Below are 27,215 nucleotides of genomic sequence, written 5' to 3'. Positions count from 1 at the left end.
TTATGATCCATTTCACTTTACTGTAACCCTGCTTAATGGAGGGAGGAAGAGAGGCTTTTCTCTCTTAACCTTTCCCCTCTTTTTAGAGACACCCTCCAAACTGAGCCAGGATGCAGTAAAATAATGAGCGTGACTTAAACACATCACTGGCAGGCAGACTGCAGAGACAGAAAACAAACTCTAAAACCTTCAGTGAGAGTCTGGGGAGCACAGTCTTTTCTTCCTCTCCAATTTGTTTTAAATCAGATCACATTTAGTTAAATGTCACATCACTTTGCTGCTCATCTGCTTTGTTGGCAGCATGTAATGATGGGATCAAGCTACTTTGATATCAGCCCAGTGATGGTCCAAGATCATTTAAGTCACTTGAATAACAGCATGCCTAAATGACAGAAGGGAAAATGTTGGAATCCATGAGCTAACTTCTGTCTTTACATATTTTAATTTGTGTGCATGATGCACTGATGCTTATGTACTGTATATGTCTCCCCCTCTCACATCAGTCTACCACCTGTTTTCCCAGAGTTATGACCTCAGCTTGCAGGCGTCTCTGCCTAACACTGCCAAACTACATACAGCTGTGAGTATGTGTGTGTGTGTGTGTGTGTGTGTGTGTGTGTGTGTGTGTGTGTGTGTGTGTGTGTGTGTGTGTGCAGCAAGAGAGAAAGAGAAGTAAGTACATCTAGACAGCAACATCAAAACAAAAAGGACAGAAAAAATATGTAATAATACAAAGTAAAATGAGACAAAGGTGTGTGTGTGTGTGTTTGGGAAAGAAATGATTAAAAACAGACACAAAACAGAGTAGTCACATGTGTAGGGGAGTAAATGGAAAAAAACAAAAACAAATGAGAAACAAAGAGTGAAAACAGAAGAGGAGGGGGACTAGGAAAAGAAAGACAGGAAAGGGAAGAAAAAAATTGAGGAAAAGGGTGGGAAGGGGAAGGAAGAAAGGTAGGAAAGGAGCGATAGTGCATGCATGCATATAGAAAAAGTAGTCAGTCTCAGTGCAAAGACAATGGAGTCATTTTGGAGATGACATCACCCCTTCCTCTCTCACTTGTTTCTTTTTTTCCCTGCATTTCTATGGAGTCACTTCCTTTCAAACTTCCTGTTTATGCTGTACACACACCAATAAATTTCCACAATGCCTTTGTGGCTAATTTTCCAAAACGTTCATTAAATTAAATTATGAGTACATGGAGTTTATTTGTCCAAACCTATGACAATATCCCTTAACTATATTCAATGGCAAGCTAAGATGTTTACAGGAGAGCCAGGTTTTATTACACAGACCACAATACTCGCCTCCTAGGTCACAGTCTTTGTCAGTCATGCTTCTATTTGCTAAAAATAAATCCAGAATTGATTAAATCAGCATTTTGCTGCTGTGGCTTCAGAGACGTGCAAAAGGTGTCCTTTGCATCTGACGCAGCGATGTCTTATTTTAAGAGACAGTTTTCAGAAGCAAACAAGTCCACATGTGGAGTTTAAAGGGTTTATCAGCCGGGGAACTGGAGTTTGAAGCTTTTTTTTTTTTTTTTTTCTTCACACCCTGGAGGACGGGGCTGTGGCCCCCCCACACTCCCTAGCAGATCGTTACATGGAGAAACCTTTGGAATACAAGCGCGCTGATCCACACAGGTATGCACACGGGTGTTCACTGCTCGTAGACCCAAATTACACCTTTCTTGGCTGCTACTTCGAAGCACATCTGTCCTGCGTGCTGCACAACAACATTGAATATTTAGTATTTACTGCTGTTTACACTTAGCTAGATTAATGCAATGGTGTTGTGTTTAGTATGTTGCTTTGTTTTTTTTTTTGTCTTTTTTTTGCTTGTTTTCTATTCTTCTCTCAACAGGTGATCCAGGAGATTTTTATTTTTTTTCTCCCCCCCTTTCTCACTGTCCCTCTCCCCTTCTGTTTTTCCTTTCCTTCCTCTTTCTTTCTCCCTTTCCTATCCCTCACTCATGTCTGTCCCATCTGTAACATCTGAAAATAAAATATAATAAATAATAAAAACAAAGATCGACCAAATGGACCAATACGGCAATGCCACGATGATCCATTTGGCAAACTAAATCCATTGGGTATCCTTGTTGGTCTTCAGACAACAATTCTGAAAGAAAGAAAAAAAAAAAAAAAAAAAAAAAAAGAGTTTGAAGCTTCAACATTGTGCTGTGAAGTCAGAAGCTATCTTAGATGGATGAAAGTTGGAGTACTAAGTTAAAAGCTAGCAACACTAGCAAGTTTGATTAGCAAGCTGCATTCATAAACAATATGGCTGCAAAGAAGAGACACAGTTAATTAGTGCTAAAGTAAAAGACTAGAACTGAGAAACTACCCTAAGAGGGTAAGACTGATTTTTGTACCACACTGTAAATTTGGGCATTTTAATGCTTGAGTCTGTGGAGATTGGCTCACTTTTGAAGGCAGCCTAAAGTGACAGCTGGAGGAACTGCAGTATTTGTTGACTTCATTTTTTGTGCTACATTTCGCTCACTTTTTACTTCTGCTTTCACTCACCTGTTAGCTTTGGTCACTAAAAACAACTTGGTAAACTTGAGGCTTGGATTTATATTTGCCTCTGGAAACATTAGCACCATTAAAAAATTATCTAGTACATTGAAATGTGATGCCAACAGGTTACAAGCGTCCATATGTGACAGTTTTGGAGTGAGAGACCTGTTATAGTACAGATGCCAAAACACACTGTGCATCTCTGTAAGACACCAGCAGCTTTGACAAAATGCAAGAAATTGACACCATGGGAATAAAAAATGAGCTGAAAGTTTACATCTGTTCACACAAGTGAAGACTTTCAACACAATATTTTTCAAAAATTTTCACACTTATATCAATGTTGAAGATCGCATTCATCACACAGGTAGCTGCAAGAGAACTTTAAGCCAGTTAACATCTTATAAAAAGGTCTCAATTTATTTTCCTTCGCTTCTGCAGAAATGTCCAATAAGGACTGGTTTAAAATGAAAAGAAACAGTTTGGGAGACCCCGTGAAGTGATGTGACCCAGTCAGAGGGGGTGTGATGTGTGCAGTTACAGAGCTGCTGTGTTTTCAGTCTTACATTAATGAGTCTATTTTTCTATCAGCCAATAATCCAAAGCCTGAATAAACACACACACATGGGTCCTAATGACAACACAGGGAGTCATTTATGAGCTTCTGTGTGCGTGTGTGCTTTAAAGAGCCCGAAAGTAAACACTGTTTTTCAGCACTCATCCGTCACTTCATTTTCATTCTCTTTTTCCACCGGCTGCTTACATATAAAAACAAATCCAAAATGTATTTGGATTAGTTTTGCTATTAATCCCAAAAGTAGTTTAGAAAAATATTAACCTTAACAAGAAGTGAACGCAAAATGTTTTCCGGGGCTGAAATTCCAAATCACTTCATGAAGCATAATGCCAAGTTTGTATCTGGGGACGTCCAAAGAGCAAAGAAGTGCTTAGAATGATCTCCAGATGAAGCGGAAAAGTAGTTTGCAAGTATTTCCCTTCATTTTAAGCCAGCAAATTTAACAGCAAACTTAAAATTACGTCACGTCAAACGCATTTTTTCATGTCTCTCAAGTCTAACAGAAACTTTTAAAATGTTTTTAGAACTTAAAATCTGAATATCAGCCAAAGTCTGTGAGTAGTTTTTTTTTCTTAAATATATGAACAGAGACATCATTAAGCTTCCTATTAATTTGCAGGATTTACCATTATTATATCATCCTCTTATTGACTTCCTTTAGCGTACAATTTAAATGTCTTTTGAAATCAGAATACCAAACTGACCTATTTGGTTTTATTTTGGTAAAAACTATTTGATGAAAGTAGCTGCATAACACTAAAACCTACCTGTCAGTTTCTCCACAAATACTATCCCCAAAACTAGTTTCTAAACCTGAACATCAAGCTAATAACCCACAATTCACAGGGTACAGTAATTTATTACTGTACAGGTAGAAAGTGACACATTATTTTTGCCATTGTCAGCATCACACAAAATAATGGGTATTAAAAATTTACTGACTAATGACAAATGTGACCATTACGTTGAGCAAAGTTTGTGTGAGGTCCCTTTAGGCAATCATTGTATGCACGTTTCATTAAAATCTGACTAATACTGTAGGAAGGAGTAGCGTTTCTAATGATTTGTGGATGGATGGACACACGAAGGATGCCTCGCCCTTTTCTCTTCACGATGCTAATAGCAGTGGAATAGTGACTTTCTTGTGCCCAGCTTTGGTCCCAACCAGCATGCCTTCAAAGCACAAGCTAAAAGAGGGAAATGTCCCCAGTAGATCAGCAGCTAAGACTTCTCTGCACAGCTTAAAAATGACACATCCTAATTTGACTCATTATTAAACACTTAGAGGTTTATTAGAAGCATTTGCGTGTGTAATCTAGTTCAACAGCGCTTCACTGGGGCTAGCCCTCCTCATGTGATGGATGAAATGTTTGAAACACTTTGTACACCAACAACTGCTGTAATGTCACCAAGTAGAATCAAAACTTTCTGTTTAAGCTTCATAAAAACAGAGGTTGTTGTGTTGGGTTAAAATAGGCTGCCCACGTGTTCCTAATAAAACGCATGGTGAGACTAAAGAAGCAGGAAGGACAAATAAAAATACGACTGTACGCAGGAAGACCGACAAAACTGGACGACACCTATGAAACTCTGAGCTGCAGTATACAGAGACAGCTGGACAGACATGCGTGAGAAGAAGATGATCTCTAGGGGAGCCAGCCAGCACACACACCAACGCACACAACACGCCCTTCAACCACAGGTGCTCTCCATTTAGAAAACAACACTTCAAAGTAAATACTTTAACAAAGAACAGAGACAGAGGGACAAAGCTCCTGAACTACTGTAGTGGGAACACAGCAAAGTGCTGCTGGCATCCCCTACAGCCTGCTGTGCTCATTACAGCCACAACAAAACATTGTTGGATCAAAAACGCTGCCAAAAAAACAGGCCTGCAAATGAGGAGTATTTGCAAACTTTGAAAACTAAAACATGATGTCTTCAAATATCTTGTTTCTCACATAATACATAAATACAACTGTGGCGGTTTCAAAAAAGAGAAATTATGTTTTCTATTACGTTTAGAATTTGTTTTGTGGAATCTCCTTAAGGAGAAGAGGACGAGGTGGTCCTCAAAAACACGGAAATCTGTTTGCGGAAGCCAGCCGAGGGGCAGCCAATAGGAATAAAGGGAGCTTATAAGAAGGGGGCCTTACAGGGACAGGAGCTAAAACAGTTTGTGCCATAAACACTTAAAACAACATAAACGGCCATCACAAGGTAAGTAAGGTTTTTTGGTTTTTTTTGAATTACGCAAAGTCTAAATATAACAATGTGGAGCTGGAAATGCACATAATTTGACTTTAAAGGTATTCTTGTAATTTAAGATATTCCATATGGTGTCGAAGTGGACTCAACATAAGTTGAAAAAGGGCCATGCTATAATTTTTTGTAATACCAATTTGTACCGCAGGATGGCGCAGTGAGTGACTGAAGCCCTTATTTACACATGTATGTCACTGAGAGCGCATATTTATTGTAAATACAAATATAGATGAAGCCGACAAAGCCTGTTGAAGATATGGTGGTAGTAAAAGCTAACAGGCAGTCCACGCACAAAATCGTGTTAAAACATTGCGCCCTGGTGGTGAAGGTTTTTGTTAAATTCTGCAGAGGGTGATTACAAAAAGCACCTTTAATGTGACTACAAGTGACAAGAACTTTGAACTAACAGACAGAAAATAGCTCATTTCAGATACTGCCCGAGCTTTAAGACGTAAACAACGCAGGTTTGGCTGAAGATGTTCAAGCATCTGGAATTGTTTATACTGTGTACTGTATTTTATAATGGGCTTTCTCTCGCCCTCCTACATCTCCTTATGTCACACAGCTGTTTTGTTTTTTATGTTTATTGTTTCAAGTTGAAAAAAGGGCCCCAAAGTCTTAAATATGGAAAACATTACTGCTGTCTCACTTCATGTTTTCAGTTTAAACCTCCTCTCCATTCACGTTTGCTCTCATCTCTTCCTCACATTTTTTCAGTTGTGTGAAGTTTCACATTTTCTAAGTGACTTTTAAATATACAAATCTGGTCTAATTAACAGCACAAAAGGAAAGGCTGTTTTTAAGTTTTATTTTTAGAGTCCTGGGAGCATGAATCAAGTTTCATTAAATATCTTGTAAGCCTGTTTTTTAAAGAATCACATGCCTCTGATTATCTGTGTTGAAGTAACAGAATTTCTGTCCGTTTGTAAGATATTCTCTTTTACTTGTAGGCTAAAGTCTTTGGTGAAGCTCCAGAACATTTAAGCAATGCTTTCTTTTTAACTCCTACAAGACTTGACTTCACAATGTGCCTGGTTCTACTAACCATGACATCACCACAGCATAGACAGAGTAACTCAGGTCCTACCATGAGGGAGTGTCTGTTAGCCGATAGCAGCCCCGTTCCATATCCGCTGCCCAGAGCACCCATGGCGCCGTTGTGCGTGTGTGCGGCCCCGATGAGGCCGTGCATGTCTCCGTGACCGCTGGCCATACCCGTTGACGGTCCCACCGCGTGGCTCCGCAGTACGTGAATGGCATCGTCCAAACGCTCCAGGCGGTCCTCGATGCGACTTTGCTGCAGAGTGAAAAGACAAAAAGAGATAAGAAACCTGCTAAATGTTCCTTTAAACTGGTTTTTTTTGTGCAGGACATCTCAAAACCTTGAGAAACAAAACTGCTTTCTACCACCTGTGATGGGTAATTAGAGAAAGTGGAAAAATACGGTTTGGGGTGAACTGACCGATGATCACAGGTGTTTTAGTGTATGTATGTGCTCACCAGAGAGTGCAGTGGAGCCTCGTAGTTTGGCGATGATGCTCCCTGCCCGCCATTCCTCGACCAGACGGCTGAACTGGCAGCTAGGAGAGAGGAGACAAGGACACATCATGTTGAGATGGAGAGGTCTGAGGCAGATTAAAAGCAAGGGCAACTTGAGAGAATTCAGACCAGAGGCGGATATGAGTAGGTGATCGGGATGGGAATTCAACTTTTTTTCTGCTTTTTTACAGTGCAAGCTGACATGTCTTCATTTGTATGTGTTCTTTGATAGGCCCAGTGCACACTGGATACACACCGACCCTCCGTGACCCTGCAGAAAATGGCTGGATGTCCGTGTGGAATAGAGCCAAAACCTCTGCTTTTATATGTCAAAGACAGAAGCCACTCGACGTGCAGCACAAAATGCCAGACAAAACGTCTTTACACACGAGGAGACCCTTTAATCGTATCCACTCGTGGTGATCAGACATAATAGGCACAGAGACGAGGAAGAGGAGACAAAAACAAACCAACTCATATCTCATAGCAAAAATGCTAATATCAGGCTTTTGTCTTTGAAAAGGTACAAGTGGTTGATTAGCATGGGCCCTCTGCAGAATAAACAAGCTTTGTGTTCCTGCTCGTCTCTGCTTTTGTGCTGGTTTTCACTCTGAAGGGCCACATCTGAATCGAAAGGTCTCATTAGCTGGTAGGCAGAGGAGACACAGCGACTTGTGCAAATTTACATTAATATGAGTTTCTGAGAGACGACAGGCCAGTATGTGTAGTTCTTTCAACAGATGACAGAAGAGACAAGAATGGGCTGTGGCCGGTGAGCATGTTAGCCAGTTTGGAATGTGCTAGAAGAAACTGGTCTCACAGAAATGTGTAAAATGACCATGAGAACCACCTTCACCATCATTTAGTTGCATTTAGTCACAACTTTCAGAGGTCAGCTTGGTTAGGTGCTTTAACCCTTTTTAGCCTGACACTGAACACGTCCATGAGAGCATTTTTACATGCTGTAGCTGCTATGCATCAATACAACCGTTATATCGCAAATTTTAACAATATGTATGTAATCCAGCTTCCTGTAAAGGAAACAGGGTCTTGAGAGCAGAAGTTTCTAAATTTGGGAAGTCTGTTAAAGCTTATAAAAGCTTTTTTTGGTCAGATTTGGATGTTTTCCTAAATCTGACCAGGTTTTGGTGGTACCCAAGTCTAACCAAGCAATGAATAATCTTGTCATATGGGCTATAATTATTCTTGAAACAATTTAGTGGTCAATACAGTTAGCAAGCAACCAAAAGGTTGCTGGTTCAATTCCAGACAAAGTCACAAATCCCCTTTCAGGGTTGTATTGGGAACGGTAATACTCTGCCAGAACAAACATGGAGAAGCTAAAAACAGCTTGTTATTGTACCTTAAGAGGCTTTTTGGAAGGTGCTGCTGTTGCACCCACGCTGGGGCTACTTATTTGTGTTTTGTACTGTAAAACAGTGGTATAAAACCTGATAGCAACACTGAATACAGGTATGCCCAGCAAATTCATATTTTTATTAATATCACTACACACTTTGAAATAAGGTGACACTTGAATGTCCCATTTCTTGTCTTACTGACCACCCAATGCTTTAGCTATCTCACATCTGCACCTATGGTCATATTGGCATAAGAAAAACCTCAGGAAGGTTAATGCTTAAAAGTTCTTACATTGCTAACTTCGGCTCCCAAAGACACAAGCAGAATAAAACTTGTCCAAATTAATTTGAAAGAAAGAGTCTAGTATCTTCTTGTCTCTCAGAAAGGGGAATATAAATACCTTGGTCCAATAATCAGACCTAGGAAGTGCTTTGGTGGCAGAAATATAAAGCTATTTCTGAGAGTACAGAATTTTACTCAGAAAGGTTAGGGAAGAGATGTATGCATACCATCTGACTTCTGGAAAGTACTTTATACTGTGGCCAAATACATTTAAATAAAAGTCAATCTAAAAATAGACATTAAGCTACAGTAGATTTCTCGATTTAAGAAAATTCTGCTCCCAAGACCCTGTTTGCTTCAACAAGAAACTGGATTACAAAATGATGGCTAGCAATGAACACAACGTAACAACTGCTAAAAGTAATTATTTTAATGTTCATTCAAATTCATAATTTTACCATCTATGCTGATCTATAATGGTTGAACCTGCCCATGTTGGAACCTGCCCAGGCGGTTAAAGATCCCTTCTTTCCTCCTCCCTTTTTATACCTCTCCTCCTGTGTTTGTTTCGGCTCTCTTCTTTTATTCCCCCTTCTCTCTCCTTGAACCCCTTCCATTCCCCTCTCTGCCCTCACCGCCGATCTCTTCCTTGTAACTCTGATCTCATCTCATTAGCACGTTTCTCTTTTTCATTGTCTTCCCACTTTGTCTCGCAGTCGTTTCTCTCCCCTCTCCTTTATTCATATTACATGCTCATTTCCATATGCTAATTAATGAATAATCACCTGGGTACATTCATGTGCAAATACAAATATATGTATTAAACGGCAGGGTAAATTATTCCGAGTCCAATGCTGTAAAACACCCTTGCAAAATTAGCCTTGGATATCAATTTGCATGTAGTTTGCTCTAATAGGCTTCATTTCTAATTTGTAAAAAGTGGAGTAACTCTGACACAATGATAAACACCAATTATGGTTTAGCAGGCAATATCCTAGACAGCTACAATGACGAAGAGAAGGAGGAGGAGGAGGAGGAGGAGGAAGAGGGGAGGGGGACTGTGTTTGCAGAGCCGGTAGGTTTGTGAACGATTTGTCGAAGTGGTGCTCGTAATTAAAGCTATCAGTCACAAGGCGCGGCGGCGAACTATCAAACGGTGTGTGTAGCAGCGACAATTAGAGACAAATTCGACACAACTATTATTAGGAAAAGTCATTTTTCACTTTAAGGAGCAGCTAGAGTTTACAGCATCCACAGAGAGAAGGAGTAATTGGTGGAAATAGGAGAGCGAGGAGGGGTGCAAAGAGGAGACAGCAATTATTAATGCCTTATTTTGGCTTTGTCTTATGACAAGAAATTGCACTTTTGATAAGGAAAGAAATCCCTAGTTTATTCAATTAAATATATAGTTTCAGTTAGTGTTTTAAATATATTTTGGATAACTTAATACTCTCCTCATCCCCAGAGCTGTATTAAAGATTTAAGGTTTCAGACCAGTCGAAACAACCCAGTGCTGTTAACTTAATTCTGAAGTGCTTTCAAACTTCAAGTCAGAGGTAACCTTCAGCCAGTGCAAACCTTTTTAGAGAATCTGTATTTTTTTACACTAGGTAAAGTCAAGGGGTTCATTAAATAACGGTTAAACTCAGAGTCACAAAATCATATTAATACATGTAATGTTGATAATTTATTAAAATGTGTTATGTCTGTAGTTGATACATATTCATCTTATACTGGGAAAAAAATGGAAATGCAAATGAAAAAATAGTTTGAAATCTTTAAAATTAGTATTATTTAAAGAGTTTAACGAGCAGTATTTGTAGGTGTTGTGAAAACTTCCTTACATTTGTCACTATGTGGAAGTGTGGGGTTCCACTTTAAAAAAAAACAATAAATTCAATAGTTTTATCACAAAAAAGTGTCACTATTTATACCACTATTTCCAAAGTCTCACTATATCAAATTTAATGAGCTGGTTTATTTTAAAAGAATGCAAATAATGTTAATAATGATAGAAAAATCAAAGTTGCTTTCAAACTGTGTACAGAGAAAATATGTTTTTTCTTTGAAATTTCACTGCAGAAAAAGCTAAAAAGAAAGTGTTTCTATTGTTAGTTTTAGATTATTGAATAATGCTTACATAAGTACAAAAATGTGTAATTCACTTCTTGTTTTCAAAACAATGGCCTACAAATATGTTTTGAAGCTTGAGTTTGCTGTCGTTTTCTTTCGTTTTTGGCTATTAGAGGAGCTTTAATGAAGAGAATGAAAGCCAGGGATACTGCAAACATTGATGCTGCCTGATCAAATTTAGTTACTACTTGGTACAAAGACTGAACTTTATGTGTATTTTTTACGCTCTGTGTAAAATGTGATGACAGAATAAATGAAAAAAAGTCTTACATGAGTCCTCAATCATGCAAAAGAACAAAAAGTAAGTTTTGAAAAATACAACTGAATCCTGTTAATGCATTGGAGTGTATTTTTTACACTATAATACCATATTTTTTTATTTGGAAAACAGAAAGACTTAAAGATATGTGACAGTTTAAGTTGTATATTTGTTAGTGTTATGATGTTTATTTGTGTTTAGGAACTGTGATTTGGTTTCCAGAGTTTGTGTGACCAATATTACTGTTAAATTCGGTTAGCGGTGGAGCAGCACGACCATGACTCCTGCAGCGGTTAATCAAATTGAAGTGCCAAGAGTAGCAAAATTCAACAAAGCTGTTTTGTTGTTCTAGTTTATGACATTAAAAAAAACAAATTAAGGCTTCACAGATGAGAATGTGTGCGATTAGAGGATTTTACTGCAATTTAATAAGAAATCTTTCTTACAAGATCACATGCTTCTTTCAGGCAAACTGAAAGGGTCTAGAGGGTTGAGTTAGCCAAGCTCAAATCAAGTTACCAAAGAGGCAAGTCAAAAGTCACGTGGGACGAGTTCAAGTCAAAAGTCTCAAGTCTCGAAAAAGTCCAGTCATTTTAAACACGTATGAGTCAAGTCTCACGTCCATTTATTCAGGTCTTACTCGAGTCCAAGTCTTTAGTCAGCTCTGCTTTTTTCTTCTGTGAGTGTCAGTCTGTGCAGATTTGTGGTTATATAGTAGCTGCTGTGCAGTGATTGGACCTTAAGCATCATGTGTATTTACCTGTGAGGGAGGGTGGGGATCCGACTGGGGTGGAGGGATTGGAAGAGAAGCTGTTGTTCGTGTGATCAGGAGAATAGATCTGTAAAATTTTAAAAAAATCCAGTACAACAATGACAGTTGCAAGAATACAGGATAGAGTTAAAGTAGTATTACACATCTAGAATGGCTTGAAAACACTTGAACAGAACTGGGAGGAAAAGCATTATAAAATGTGTGTGCAAGAAAGTGTGTGTGTGTGCGCGTGTGTGCTGTACTTACCGATGCGAGTGCTTTCCCTAAGGCATCTCCTGTCTGAGAGCTGCTGGCTGCTGCGCTCTGTGCTCGGTTAGCTGTGACACACACACACACACACACACACACACACACACACACACACACACACACACACACGGGAAAAGAGGGATGTATTCTTGTAAATGAGGATGTTGTTAACTACATATTTAATTATTCAGCCCATCCGTTCCACAGGTAAACCTTAAAAACATGTTCATTAGAACTGGAAATTACACCTCAAAAATCACATTTTGTAAACCTCCAAGAAATGCAAGTCCCACACTTTCATTAATAATATTCCATCTATTTTCAAGGAATCCTTTCCGTGTTTTTGGGTCGTTAATACATTGACTTCCTCCTTAGCGCTCTTACATCAAAGGTTAGCACCGTCCAGGCAATTCAAGGCAACTGCTGAGCCACTGCTGAAATGCATTTGCTGCAATAAATGAAGGAATGAATGGATCCTTTTTTAAATGAAGAGAATCAAAAGCGGACTTTAATAGTAGCAAACATTCAATACTACCATGCATTCGCATTTTAAAAGTGTGACGCCATGAGTTTGTGGGGAAATGCTGGACTTTAAATGCAACTAAATCTGTTTCACACACTTGAAGAGCACTGAGGCCAGAGAGGAAGGAAGTGACCTCACAAGACCAGATGAGCGCCCACACAAACACACGCAGGCACACACACACACACACACACACATATACTGAGGCATAAGACTGACATGCTCACAGCACATCTCTCCTGATAGCAGATCCCAGATGGAAACTTTACGCTTGCACACACAAGTTAGACACACACACAAAGACACACAAACAGGCTTGCGCGCAGCAAAAACACATCCTTTCACGGCAAATGAATCCATTACAGAGATTGGCAGCAGTGGACTTCTTTAAGCTGCTAGAAAGAAAAGAGAGAGAGACAGGTAGACAGAACGAGAGACGGGGAAGCAGCATATGTTTTGGGGTTAAAGCCTCATGTCTCACTCATGCCACACCACTGGCCTAGTAAACCATCCAAGGGATTACTGTTTCACACACACACACACACACACACACACACACACACACACACACACACACACACACACACACACCCTCACTTGATGCATAATTCAAAACATATGCAGTAGGAAATCTTTTTCATAAACGAGAGCTTATAGCCACAAAGCAGGAGAGCATAGAGAGGATAAAACTTTTTTTTTTTTTTTAGGTTTTGGGGTTTTTTTTGTCCGTCACCTCTTCAAAGAAAGAGAACAAAAAACGAATTAATTTTATAAACGAAATTATTAGTAAATCACTATTTAGTTTTTACTTTTATTTTTTGTGTGTCACCTCTTCAAAAACAGAGAAAAAAAATACTAATTTATTTTATAAACCAATCTAATAGTAAATCACAATTTAGCTTTTTTTTACTTTTGTTTTTGTATCTCCAGTTCTTTGCTGTAAATCAGCTAAATTGTTCATGCTAATTGTTTACAGTGCATAATACTTAAGGTATCTGCCAATATGATAGGTACCACATGGACTCAACAGAGGGCGGCTGTATGGGGCTGATCTACTCTATTCAGTTGCATGATTTTATGTGCCTACTATGCTACGCTGTTTACAATACTATGCTAGCAGCAGTGCAAGGACTGTTAAATGGATAGCTAGCATAGCCTGAAGAAAGCTAACAGCTTAGGGTGAGTATTTACAGCTACACCAACAAATTCTGTTTTTTCTTTTCTTTCTCTGACTTAACTGCTCCCTTTATCTTTTACATTTGTTATGTTTACCAGCAAAATTGGATACATGGAAGAGAATGAATAGCTATAACTTTATTACACTTGCAATGCAGCAAGTTTTAATGCATTGTATAAACTAGCAAACTCTCACACCTTAGGTCAATAAACAGTAAGAAAATCATAATGACTGAAAATCTCAGCTTTTAAGCCAGAGTTCAGGTGTGAGGTTTGATTTGATGGAAATATAATACACTGATCCTACAGATAGATACAGGTGAGGTAAATTCTGTCACTAAGGACATTCCTCTTAGGAACATTGCTTGTTATTGGTATTAATTACAACCGACATGACTCTTTCATGTCCACAGCTCATGTTCTACATAAAGTCAATGTGCATGTTTAGTTGTACAAAAGCAGTCTGAGGCAGAAAATCACCTATAAACACCCAGCATCCGTGTTTAAGAGTTTGTGAGTTCACGTTTATCATATGTTTACATTTAAATAACAGCAGCATGCTTTTTATTAGGTTCATCTTGTGTTTACACTTATCTGCTCGAACTGTGTCTGTGTGAGATGAGGAATGTTGGAGATGTCTTTCCATGAAAACAAACTTTCAATCTGTTTCTTATTGCTGTTCTATTTGTTCTACGGGACTCAAAGTAAGGGGTCCATATGGTATGCTGTGTGTATGCGTGTGTTTGTGTGCATGCAGTGGTGTGTTACGGTGATGTCAAGGTCAAGCCAAAATGAAGTCCAAGTGTGCTTCTCAGTTTGACTATATTCTGTTTCTGACTCTAACAAAAAAGTTTAAATCATCTGTGTCTAATCACAGCACGGAGAGTTGTAACTGATTATGTGGCTATAAACAAAACCCTGCTAATAGGGAAGAACTGTTAACCTCATTTCTTAAGTAGTAACTCTAGGTGTTTTTCCATGTAGTGCATAAAAAACAAAATTTTAAAATATCACAAAACTGTTTGGTCTTATATGGAGAATCTTGTATATCGTATTCGTTATGTGACAAAGTTCATTGGAAACACATTTAGGTAGCATCCACGTTAAAACACTTATTTTAAAAGTGTTTTCAAATCTCTGTCTAAGCAGAATCTATTCAGAAATAATTTCTGTCTCTGCTAACACACTTGTTACACATTATCTGGACTTTTCCCATACAGTAGGCATGTGTGCACCTGTGCAAAGAGGAAGCATCGGGCCTAAAAGAGTAGAAAAAACTACAGAGGGAGAAAAACAGTGAAACAAAGACCATCCATCTTCCTCCACTTATCCAATGCAAGGCTGCAGCGGTGCTCTATTATTTTTGGTTTACTTGTGAGTGAGACAGTCATATGTTTAAAATGAAATTGCGTAGTTGTGGATGGACCTTTGGAGAAGATTCACGCTGCTTTAGTGATTGATGATAGGCATGTGGGGAGCATCTTTGCTGGTGCAAACATCACAGCAGCAATAAACAATCACTCACAAGGCAGCCTAACTGAGTTTAGATTAGCAATTAGCATAAGCCAAGTAAGCTGCCTGTACTAGACTTTTTTCTTATACAACAGGCTGATGACTCCCTGTAATGACCAACTCCTCCTGTATTTTGATAGCCGAATGCACAATTACCTCCCTCTCTCAGGATATTATCATAACATGATTTGATTGGCTAGTTACAGCACTGGAGGATTTAAATAAATGTGATTCGATTTGCTGGCGCCTGCTTTGATATTTGAACTTGCCTTAACTTTTTAGCACAAGCAGCTTGAGCAAAGAAAAGAAAAGCAATGGATCCACAATTCAGCTCAGCAACACATCACATCAAACCATCTGAAGTAAATGAGAGGATTGAAACCTGAAATGGGTACATGTGACTCCTCCCTAAGCACGAGGGGGACCCCCAGATTTATTTTTGGGTTCCTGCTGACCGCCACTGTACATGGCAGTTTATTTATTTATCCATACACACAGAAACAAAACTGCATTCCAAACCTGAAATAGTAAGTTTGTTAATGCACATAAAATGACCTGGGAGCACTTTAGAAACTGATTAATATTTAGTGATGTTTTACGCAAAACAAGCCCCAAATTAATCAGTACCGATGTGTGGGGGTGTCTCCTGGCTAAAGGATGAAGGGCTTGCCGTAACCGATGCTGCAAATTTTTGTGATACAATAATAATTACAGTTTTGTAATTGTTTAAATTATTTAGCAATATGAATAAAAGTATTTAAATTCTATATAAACAAATAAACAAAAAAAATGTTGTGGGCTTAAAGGATGAATTTGCAAAAAACAGAGTACATGTTTGAAAGCATTTAGTGCCGCCAAATAGGGCTGGGCCATATTATACCGTTCACGGTAATACCGGTATAATGTTAGGCAACGATAGGAAAATGAAATATTGCGATAGAATGGGAGTAAAACGCGCATGCGCAGTGCCTTTGTTTTCATACGCACATGGCCGATTGTTGAGTGAAACAGATGAACCAGAATTGGTTTGTAAAAATGGTGCAACTTCCGTGATGTGGAACTGGTTTGGTGTTTGTCCGTCAGATACACAACAAAGCACATTTTTTTGCAGAACATGCAAGCGGCCGTCGTTATTGTCGTATTTGTCGGACTAAGATGCTCCTATATCTGGGAGTAATCTGGGTCCTAAACTCCGTATGCTTCAGGTCAAACAACACTGCAGTATCACTGAGAGTTAAAAACTGTCTAAATTCTTTCATCTTTAATAAAACGATCAGCATTGCTGCTTTACCAGGTGTAACTATAAAGTTTAACTTCCAGGCATCCATGAAAACAAGTTATTACATTTAACGGAGTTAGAAGTTAGCAGGAAGCTAGCAGAAGTTAGCTGGCTAGTTTCGCTAGTTACCTAAGCATGCTATAGCATGTTCTGACTGAGAGATTTCTGAAAAAATTCAAACGTACAGCTCTGCTATCACTTCCAACATAAATGAAGACAGGAAACTAAACAGCAGTGACGTTTGTAGGGTTACTGAAGTTGGGCTAGCTGGTATATAATGATGTGCTACGTGATCGCTAGCGACACAGCTATGTTAGCATAACATAAACAGTGAAGCTGGAGGACGAACACTAACACTTTTCCACTTATAAAAGTTAGCGTGAAGGTTCCTCATGGTTAGAGACAAATGCAATCGCATGGCAGGATGCTGTAAACGGACCAAACTTCAGTCAGGAGAACAACTGAGATAATCCATCCATAATACGAGGTTAGTCATTAATATACTGCAACAACATGGGAATAGAGCAGCTGCCAGAGAATTCAACATTAATGAAACAATGGTACAGAAGTGGAGGAAGCAAATCAAACTTTATTAAACTCATTCTTCTTATCTCACTGCTTTGTTTCGCTTAATGTGCCTTATAATCCCGTGCACCTTACGGTCCGAAAAATGCATACTGCACACTGCAGTTTAATGTTGCAAAGCACCTCTTTTTAACTTCAGTGGATATTATACATGGTTATGCTCAGGATATGTCAGCCCATTTCTACTGGAAATGCCTTTTGGTTAAACTTTCAGCAAGGAATTTGCATTTGCACTGTTACATTTTTATAAAGCTTTAATGTACATAAAAACCAGCTTCTTGTTTAAGTGAAAATAAATGGAAGGTTGTCTTTTTGCGCTAGTAATGTTGTGGAGTTGTATTTTGTCTCGCATCAATTATATCGTCAGTTATATCGTTATCGCAAATTTTCAAATATATATCGTGATAAATATTTTTGGCCATATCGCCCTGCTCTACCGCCAAATCATCACTCCAAAATAACAACAATGTAGAAAAAGATTCATAATTTTAATGCAACCAAAACAGTTACATTAACAATTTAACTTCTACACACAGCAGAGCTTTTACTTTTGTTTTTAAGAAAGTCCCAATTTAAGAGTCCCGTTCTTTAGGTCAGTCCAGATTTCACACTTCAAGTCTCTTAGGTCATGTTGGGGTTTTTTTTAAGTCTTTAGTCAACTCAGGAAGTCTTAGAGTCAAGTCCAAGTCAGATCTGAAATCTGAAGTCTACAGCTCTGAAACCCACAAGCAACAAATATTTATGGACTTTTATATGAACTACATCCTGTTAGGTTTACGATGTTGCTGTTAACGTGAACACTCTCTTAGTTATACTGTATGTGTAAAAAACCTAACAGCTCCTAGATAGCACTAAACACAAAGTGCATGCACAAATTTCATTAGTGTACACAATTTATCTACAATGTGCTAAAACATTCTGCTAAACAGGAACAAACAAAAATATTGATCCTCATTGTGGCACTAGAGGAAAGTCAGAGGACTAATTGGCACTGTCAGTAGGTTTCGTCCTCTGACAACCATGAATATCTTTGGATGAAATTGGATGGCATTCATTTAATTCCTACACTGCGAGCAAGGTTGAAGACAGGCATGCATCTAATGAACGGAGAATCATTCATTAGGTCAAGAGATTTGGAATATCACAATCACTATGGGAAAGGATGCTTATTCCCATCAGCTAACGGTGTTTGCTGTGTTGATTACCAAGCAGCAGTATTGGATAATGTCTTTACGGATTAAAGCTCGTACAATTAAAGATTTTGAAATGTTCACTGAGTGATCAGGAGACGTGATTGCCTTCAAGTATTATTTAACGCTAACAGTGACCTTGTAATTTCTTTACACAGGCATCTTACCCATGATGCTGTCTGTTCCGTTGGTAGGGGCAGTGCAAGAGGCGGTGCTGTAGTGATTTGCCCCGCCCCCACCACCTCCCCCTCTGTGGAAGCTGGACATGGGAGGAAGGCTGGAGTTGATATCTGCAGACGAGTGAGACGGGTAGCTCTGCGAAGAGACGGATGGAAAAAAATGAACCTTTAATATGAAAACTGCTACGAAACAGGAAAGATTACATTAGAATAAAATAAAAAACAGAAGGAAGTGGTTACAAACATGAAGCCTGCGCTCTGGATAATTACAGCACTAGAACTGAAATAAAAGAATTACTATCTAATGACACTTGACAGCTTTATGGCTTCACATATGTGTAGAATTTATTAATCTTTCTCATGTGTCCAGATCTGCAAATGTGCACTTCCAGTAAAGCACAATATAGCCAACTAACAATAACTGGAAAAAACCAGCATGTTGAATTCATTCTGCAGAGAGCCAGCGGTCTTTAATATATTAATCACTACTGATAGATTTATTTCATTAATGGATTTTGTTGATTATAAATCTATGACTAACGGGATTGTAACCATAATTGTAATTTTGGTCATTATAGTTTCAGTTACAGTGGCTTTAAGTTTTTGTTCCATGTAGTTTTCTGTATAAATGTCCAAGAGCGACCATCCAGATGCCAACTAATGACTCAATATTTCCTTTATTTCCGTGTTCACCAAAGACATGCAAGCTTGAATGAATCTTTTTCAAGGTTGTCTTATTTCATTTGAATCTACCAGTTGAATTTAATTTTGCTGCAGAATGTAGGTAGTAGAATAAAAATCTACATTCCAGGGTTGCTTACTGGATTTAGCTGTTAGCTGGATGGCCCCACTGTGCAATGCAGCTTCAGAAAACAAAATCAGTAAAGAAGCACATTCTCCATGTTGTGTCCATGTTCGGACACCGTGTGACGGACAGTTCTGCTCACCAGTCTGTCGTGAGGGTGAATCCCGCAGTAGGAGGAGCTCTGAGCAGCGCCGTGGGCTGAATTCCCGCCACCTAGCATGCTGCCGTGGTAACCTTGCTGGCTCATACTGCTGCTACTGCTGCTCCAGGGATCGCCGCTATGGTGACCATCTGATAAAGGCGATACAGAAAGGAAGATAAGGAAGTTAGAAAAATGCATTTTGTTTTGTTCTTTTTACAAAACCTTAAGACAGAAGTTTTAAACAGTTTTAAAAACAAAAATACTTTTATTGTGAAAGCTGCATGCTTTTTTCCTTGTAACTAAGGGCTTTTGTGCAAGACCTACAAATGCACCACTAAAAAAAAAGTCATAAAATAACATTCTCCCACTAACTTTCTCTATCTATGCCATTACAGGAGTGTCTTCAAAGGTGCCTATGCGCTGGTTCTTCTAATTCTCCAATCAGCTACTACAGCTCCAGATTTGTAGACACTAATCTTCTGCCAGATCGTAGACTCAGTTAATATCACTCTAGTTTGAGCATTTCAGTAAATGTTTTGCTATAATCTTTCCATCTGAGTGCTGTCTCAGTTTCCCCTCAACTGATATTATTCATCCTTAGGATCCATTTGCCCCTCAGCTTTCCACACCACTAGCCTCAACTGGCTTCAACTATCTGCCAGTGACCTCCCAACTACTCCCGGTTCCTGGCTTCCTTCTGCTCATCAGAAATAATACCAGAAAGACATTCTAGCCTCAACCTCCATAGACAATCTGACCACCCACCCACGCAGCCTTTAACCTTATTCTCTTTGGTGCAAGTAACCGTGTAAATAAACTTAATATTGCAACTGGATTTTCAGTTCAACTATGGACCAGAGGAAGTTTGAATCGACCGAGGGCTTCCAGTTACTGGGGCCGCAGAGGCCCAGAGGTGCACAAGAGGATCAACCTCAAGGGAAGACAGGCCAAGTGTAAGTCAATTTAGGTTTGAAGCTTCTTTTTTTTTTTAATGGGAAAACTTTTTATTTTTAAATTGCAGCTTGTCAAGAAGACCTAAAGATGGGAATGAGAGAAGTACCACACACTTTCTGATATTTGAAAGGATCTTATAATCAGAGACATTGATTTCACAGAGAGTAAAGTTACATTTTTCATGCTACTGAACTAACGTGTCTATTTTACCAATTTATTATCTTGTTTTGAGGTCATCAGCTGCTGCTGCCATTATTCACGTGTTTGACTGTAAAAGTGAAACAGTGATTGCATGATTTAGCTATTTTTCCCACTACAGTAAAACAAAATTTCAATTGATCAAATAAATTGATATATATTAATGAAATTTAGGGGAGGTACATGTGATGTGCAGGTTTCTGACAAGGTAATCTCCTGTGTAAGAAAACAAGGTGAAAACACAGTGAGGTTTCTCTCTGCTGTCAAACCTTCCAGACACTCAACAGTGTCTACATGCAGTTCAGCAATCTGACCCACTTTGTGCAGTAACCTGATTTCAGAAAACATTCACATAAATGGGACACCTGGTCTCCTTCCTCACATTAAGAATTTAAGAATAACCCGGTTAACACGGATGTGTGCAGGACAAACCTGATTTCTGGGACCATGTCCACCGTGTGAAATTAGTTGAGAGTGTATGTACTGTATACATGACAGACACCCAGCAGAGAGAAAAGAGGAGAGTCGGGGGGGAAATGAGAATTGAAAATTGTCAAAGCATTTTCCATCTATAGTTGAAAAGCAGACAAATTTGTTTAATCAAAACAGGACCAAACACTCTAAAAGGAAGGGCATAACGCAGAGATAATGGCCTGTATTTTTAATCCAGTCTCTTCAAAGAGATACTAAAGTAGACCTGTTATTCTTTTATTTATTTTCTCTGCTACAGAAGTGTATGCGCATATTATACATGGCCAGAGTTTCAGATAACGAGGTCAGTGTATGTATAAGTAATCCCTGGGAGCCAGAGCACAGGCTTCAGACTGCTCCAAATGATCTTTTTCAGAGTTTTTTTCTATTCTTGGCTCTGAATGATGTAATAAAAGTGGCTAACTATAATATATTCATCTTAGGCATAGCTCTGGCTGTGAGCACACCTGCTGTTCAGAACTTTTGCTTACACCGCGGAGACATTCACAAGAAAGTGTGCTTAAAGAGTTAGTCTTAAAAGAAGTGGGGTGTTAAAACAGCTGGTTTCACACAGGATGAGCTGAGGTGCTGTGTTAAGCCCAAGTAAAAGTTTTTTTTTAAAATTTTGAATCATTAAAAACTACTCTAACAGAGCCAGTAGTTTTAGTTATCCAATCAATGACAAGCACCTGCACCTTATATTATACTGTAGTATATCTACATGACTCACTTGTTTGTTGGGCTAGTGTTCCATAAAATCAAAGCGATTAAATGGAGCCAATGTTCCAGGTGAACCAAACCAACCAACCAACCACCTGCAGAAGCTGCTGATCCAACCTGTGTCAACACTAAATTGCTCGGACATGTGAAAATCGCAGACTTTGCCAGGACAATTCCTGTTTTAATTTAAAAGGTCACAAATGAAATGTTTGCACAAAGTCATATCAGTGGCTACAACCTAATCCATGAAAGTTTCCAGCCTGTATTTTTTATGGAGTTGAGTCTTTGATCTTTAAGTTGTCCAGTGTATTTTTAGAGAATTTAAAATGAGTATTTTTTTTTTAATTGCACTAATCGGTTCTATAAATCATAACATTACTTGTCCTCACACTGCAACTGGAATCCTAATAGAAATATGTACAGTGTCGTTGTTTGATATTCCGTCCGCGTTTGAGACCAGAGTGACCAAAGAGTAGATAGACACATGAGCTAAAATTAAAATGAAGAGCACAGCTACCCTTGCCACTGCAAGTAAGTTAGCAAACAGCATCAGTGATGTTGACATCACCGATGTGTGCTGCAAACTATGAAGACCTCCTCTGGGTGGCTGTGATAATAAATAACTAAATGTATGACTCAGTTTTTTGGCTGATTTTGGTGAGAACAACTTCCAGTTCAGGGAGCCTTCGGCTCATTTTGTCAGCTATCCAGTATCCACAGTGAGCTTGGGAATGTGGTGGTGGGAGGTTTGACGAAGGACAGACCTTGTGTATGTGTGTGTGAATGTGATTACCTGGCATAAAGAAAGAGCTTGGGAAGCCAGCACTGGGAGGTTTGGAGGAGGGATAACCCGGTGAGTCCCTGTTGTAGTCGGCTGTGCTGGCAGACGGAGCGTACACCTGCAACAAACACAGAAACACACGACGTCAGGCAAAAATCAAACCTTCCATTCTCTCATTTTTCCTCACAGAGGCTCAGCAGGAGTTAGTCTCAGACATCATTTCCAGGAGGTTGTAACAGATGACTGACACTTCCCTCCTTCACTAAAACATCACCCTGGAATATCTGATTGAATGAACACAGCTTCCTGGGCTGCTGTGGGTCTTTGGCTGTGATTGTTAAACTGGGGGAAAAAATATGGAAGCTGTTCTGGAAACTTTGTGTAAATTACATGAATATTGGTTTCTGAACAATACAGGTCTGTTTTAGGTTTGCTTTGTGCAGGATTCATTAAAAAAACATGTAACACATTATATATAGATTTCATATTGTATGCATCCAAAATATAAAATAGTATATGTTTTCCATTCATCATGTTATCATTATGCTAGAAAAAGAGCATAATTTAAAACTTTTTTCTTTTTCAAGTTCTTGATCATTTTGAATCAGCATTTTCTTTCAGACTAAGGAAAGACACATTCAGGTGTTCATTTTATTAATGAATTAAGTTTTAATTAGATAATACCTCTGTTGGATTGCTTAACCTATAATTTAAGACAACTTGTAGCATAAAACAAACAAAAAAGATGATAACTGATAATCGTTCCAATGTTTCAAATCAATTACAGAAGAAGTATGATCGAGGTATGATCTTATTTTTAAACCAGTAAACCAGGTTAATTTTTATCATTCATAGCTTTGAAGCCATATTTTTTAAAATGTATTTTTTTATTATACTATGAACCAGAAAACTCCAATCTTTTAATTTAAACTAATTTTCTAGATTATGATTTTTTATTCATTTATTTATTTTACACAGGGTTTTAGTCATATGTCATTCAGAACCACATTCATAGAATATTTTATTCCTTTTTTGGAATGTTAATGGCATTTTCTAACTTGTGAAGCTCAACAAGACTTTAAAAACTTTATTAAAAACTTAACAAAACAACAAAACTAAAGAATTTGAACACAGACTTCTCTTTATCTAATGGTTAGATTTATAGTAGTATAGTAAGGATACCAATTGGCACATATTTAGAAAGCAAAAACAAAATAATTGTTATTTACCCTAATTTAAAAATAATAATTTTAATGTAAGTAATCAACTGCAGAAGTTTTATGGTTATATTATTTACTTTTTTTTTTTAATATTCTGACTTTAAGATCTGTCAATCAATACCTTAAAACTACAGTGTCAATGATGCCAACTATCTGCAGAGTCCAACACAGATTTTCAGTCAGTTATCCTCTTAAACAACCAAATCAGTGCTTTTCTGTCCGTCTCCTCTCAGAGGGAGAGGAGCAGCAGTATCAGCAGTCATGCAGCAAACATGCAGCAGCATGAGAGACCGCAAGTACAACCGGCAGCCTGTCATCACTCAAACAGGTGACGCTCTTCCTCAGCAACATAGCGTCTGAGTTTGGTCATACTATCAGCTGGGGGTCCCCACAGCATGCCTTTGTGTGTGTGTGTGTGTGTGTGTGTGTGTGTGTGTGTGTGTGTGTGTGTGTGTGTATAGCGTGCGAACACTCAGCCATTACGCTAGCTCGCGCTGCATGACGCAAAAACTGGAACAGCTGTTGAAAACAATCTTCTCCGATTCTGTCTTTCTCTCGTTGATTCCCATTAAAATGAAAAACCTCACTCCACAGCTACACCTAATCTACCTCGATCCCCAACCAAAGACACGGGTTGCTTTGTTAACTTTAGAGTATTTGCATATGGATGGAGCACAGATGTGGTAAAAACCAAATGTGATGATAAAACACAGAAGGAATAAAAAGAGAGAGATGAAACAAAAACACTTGGGGGCATTATAAAAAAAACATCATCTCACTTCCCACACTCCCCGAGAGAAATTATTAAAAACAGAAAACAGATTAAAACAGTTTCTTTTAAACAAAAACCTCATGATTTTTTTCTCTCACGTCACTGAAGGATTGTTAGTTTGGGAAAGCTTCTTATTTCTTCTACCTAGTCCACCCTAGATCCTCTGCACTCCTGCAGGTGAACAGAAACTAACAAATGGTCAAATTTTTGCAACGCCTACCCAACTCTGAGGAGAGAAAGAGGCTTCCCCGTGTTTCCCTGTTTTGATTAACCTCTGTACATACAAGTGAGCGTCTCTGGTTCTCAGGGATGAGTTGAGGTCGAGATGGCCTTGCAGCAGGTTAATCAAAAACACAAACTGGGGGTATTTGTCTCATTTCATCCACGATGTGGACTTTGTGTTTCAAAACATCAGCTACGCTCAACGTGTTTTGACCTTTGTGGTTTGAAGTGTACTTCTTTTCCTTCTGATTTGATCCAACATCGCAGCTAAGGCTAGAGTCATACTTCTCTGGGGTTCATGGGAGTGTTTGTAGTTCATTGTTTGGAGTACATTTTCATCTCCCTGAGGAACCTGTATCCTTACAGAAGTCGAAACAACCACTCAGACTGCTCGAGTCTTTGAGGCGTGTGTTTATGCAAGCTTCTCCCTGGGCCTGTGGGACTTCTGGTTACCCAGAATATCTCCTTTACACAGGTCTTTGGAGACCCTGTATCAGAGAAACATCATTTCAGCTGAGCGTATAAGACAATGAGAAATGTTTCGTGAGGTGTTATAGTTGCATACATTCTGCATAGTATAATGCTTAATGGCAGCACATCAGGATTTTGAGGGCACAGTTATTCTTTATTTTTGGTTTATTGGTTCTCGATTGATCAATACACCTGCAGTTGTTTTGCCCACCAGGTATAAATACAAGCTCTTAAATTTAGTCCACTTACTTCCGCTGAGTTTTATTAATTGAATTGGACAGGTTGCCCAGTAGCATGACATCCAGTCGCACTCACATTCACACCTGTGTGCAATTTAGAATGACCAGTTTACCTAACCCCACTATTGCATGTGGATGGGGAATCTACGTCATATCTTACAACATAACCATAAACCCTTTTTAACAATATGCTGATAACCTGATGTGCACCTCTCTAGAAATGCAACTACACTTCGAGTCACCGCATCCTGCAATGACTGAATAGTTTCAAAATAATTGATTTTTTAATTGATTAATAATAAAGTGATTTTACTGAAAGTGATTGATATTTAATCCCAAAGAAATTTAGAGAGAAATTTAAAAAAAAGTTTGTCTCAAGCTTTGCTGCTCTGAGACTTTATGAGTCTGAACTTAACACTGTAGCCACTTTAGTTGACAAGTAATAATAATAATAATAATAATAATAATAATAATAATAATGGATTGCATTTATATAGCGCTTTTCAAGACACCCAAAGCGCTTTACAATGCCACTATTCATTCACTCTCACATTCACACACTGGTGGATGAAAGCCACAGTTGTAGCCACAGCTGCCCTGGGGCAGACTGACAGAAGCGAGGCTGCCATATCGCGCCATCGGCCCCTCTGGCCAACACCAGTAGGTGGTAGGGTAAAGTGTCTTGCCCAAGGACACAACGACCAGGACAGACAGCACGGGGATCGAACCGGCGACCTTCCAGTTACAGAACCCCCTGAGCCACCGTTGATCTAAAACTATGTGAAATGTGACTGGTGTAAAAGTAAAAACAAAGTAAACGTTTTTAACTTCATGAAAGAAAATAGTTACAGAAAGACTGCAACACAGCGATGAACGGCATGACAGTCAGGATGTCAGAAGAGCACTGGGAACTGTGGGAATCGAATGCTGGGGTCAGGAAACACCCACCCATGAATAACCACACACACACGCACACACACACACACACACACACACACACTAACAAACTTCCAAATACACAAGCTCAAGCACACAGATAGAAGCTGCTAAGTCAGCTAGGAGAGGTCTGTACCTTCCCACAATGCACCTTGCACGAGTTTAAGGACCCAAATCCCCCAGTCCACACATACACAAAGACACACACACACACACACACACACACACACACACACACACACACACACACGGAATCTGTGGATGTCATTAGAGCTAAACTAAAATCCCCTTAAACTTCCTCTTCCTCCTCCTCTTCCCCTCTGAGAACAGAGTATGTGCTCTAATCATAAAACCACATTTATTGACCCAAAGCCTGTGCAAGAACACACACACACATACACAAACAGAAACACACACTCAAACACGCATGCTTGTGTCATTCCTGCTGAAAATATTCAGATTTATGTCTCATGCGGTGCAGGCATATTTTCCCATTGAATGCTGCTGTTAGACTGGTGACGAAAGAATGTGATTTGTACTGTATGTCTGTGTGTGTGTTAGAGACAGACAGCAACAGGTGCAGAGTGCGCTGAAGTCTGAAGAATGCAGAGGGACACAATAACAACCTCACTTCCAGCAGTCACACACACACAGACACACACACAGAAGCATCAGTATTCCCACAGTTAACCAGCAGACCTTGAGCCAATGAGAGAAAGCCTCAACTGTTATGTAATTTTACTGACCACAAACCACAGAAAATAATGCCAACCACAACAAAAACAGTTTGCATCCCATCAATAACCTTCATTTGGAGCTTTTTTTAAACCACTATTATGTAAACTGGGGGATATTCCCACAATTCATTGTTTTATGTCA

The 27,215-nt window shown here is 38.9% G+C and overlaps 1 protein-coding gene across 10 annotated transcripts in view; it reads right to left on the bottom strand.

The window, feature by feature from the left end:
* Positions 1–27,215, bottom strand: part of tcf4 (transcription factor 4) — a 258,359-nt gene that overhangs the window by 26,375 nt on the left and 204,769 nt on the right. For all 10 annotated transcript variants that reach the window (XM_076886279.1, XM_076886280.1, XM_076886277.1 and 7 more), the window contains 7 exons: positions 22,489–22,594; positions 19,353–19,501; positions 18,394–18,541; positions 11,959–12,029; positions 11,701–11,779; positions 6,866–6,945; positions 6,453–6,662 (listed from right to left, as the gene is read on the bottom strand). In XM_076886279.1, coding sequence (XP_076742394.1) covers positions 6,453–6,662; positions 6,866–6,945; positions 11,701–11,779; positions 11,959–12,029; positions 18,394–18,541; positions 19,353–19,501; positions 22,489–22,594 — 843 coding nt within the window. The remainder of the gene's footprint in view (positions 1–6,452; positions 6,663–6,865; positions 6,946–11,700; positions 11,780–11,958; positions 12,030–18,393; positions 18,542–19,352; positions 19,502–22,488; positions 22,595–27,215) is intronic.

The sequence above is a fragment of the Maylandia zebra genome, linkage group LG7 (genome assembly GCF_041146795.1).
Source record: "Maylandia zebra isolate NMK-2024a linkage group LG7, Mzebra_GT3a, whole genome shotgun sequence".
Taxonomy (NCBI): Eukaryota; Metazoa; Chordata; class Actinopteri; order Cichliformes; family Cichlidae; genus Maylandia; species Maylandia zebra.
This window is presented reverse-complemented; position numbering and strand designations above follow the sequence as displayed.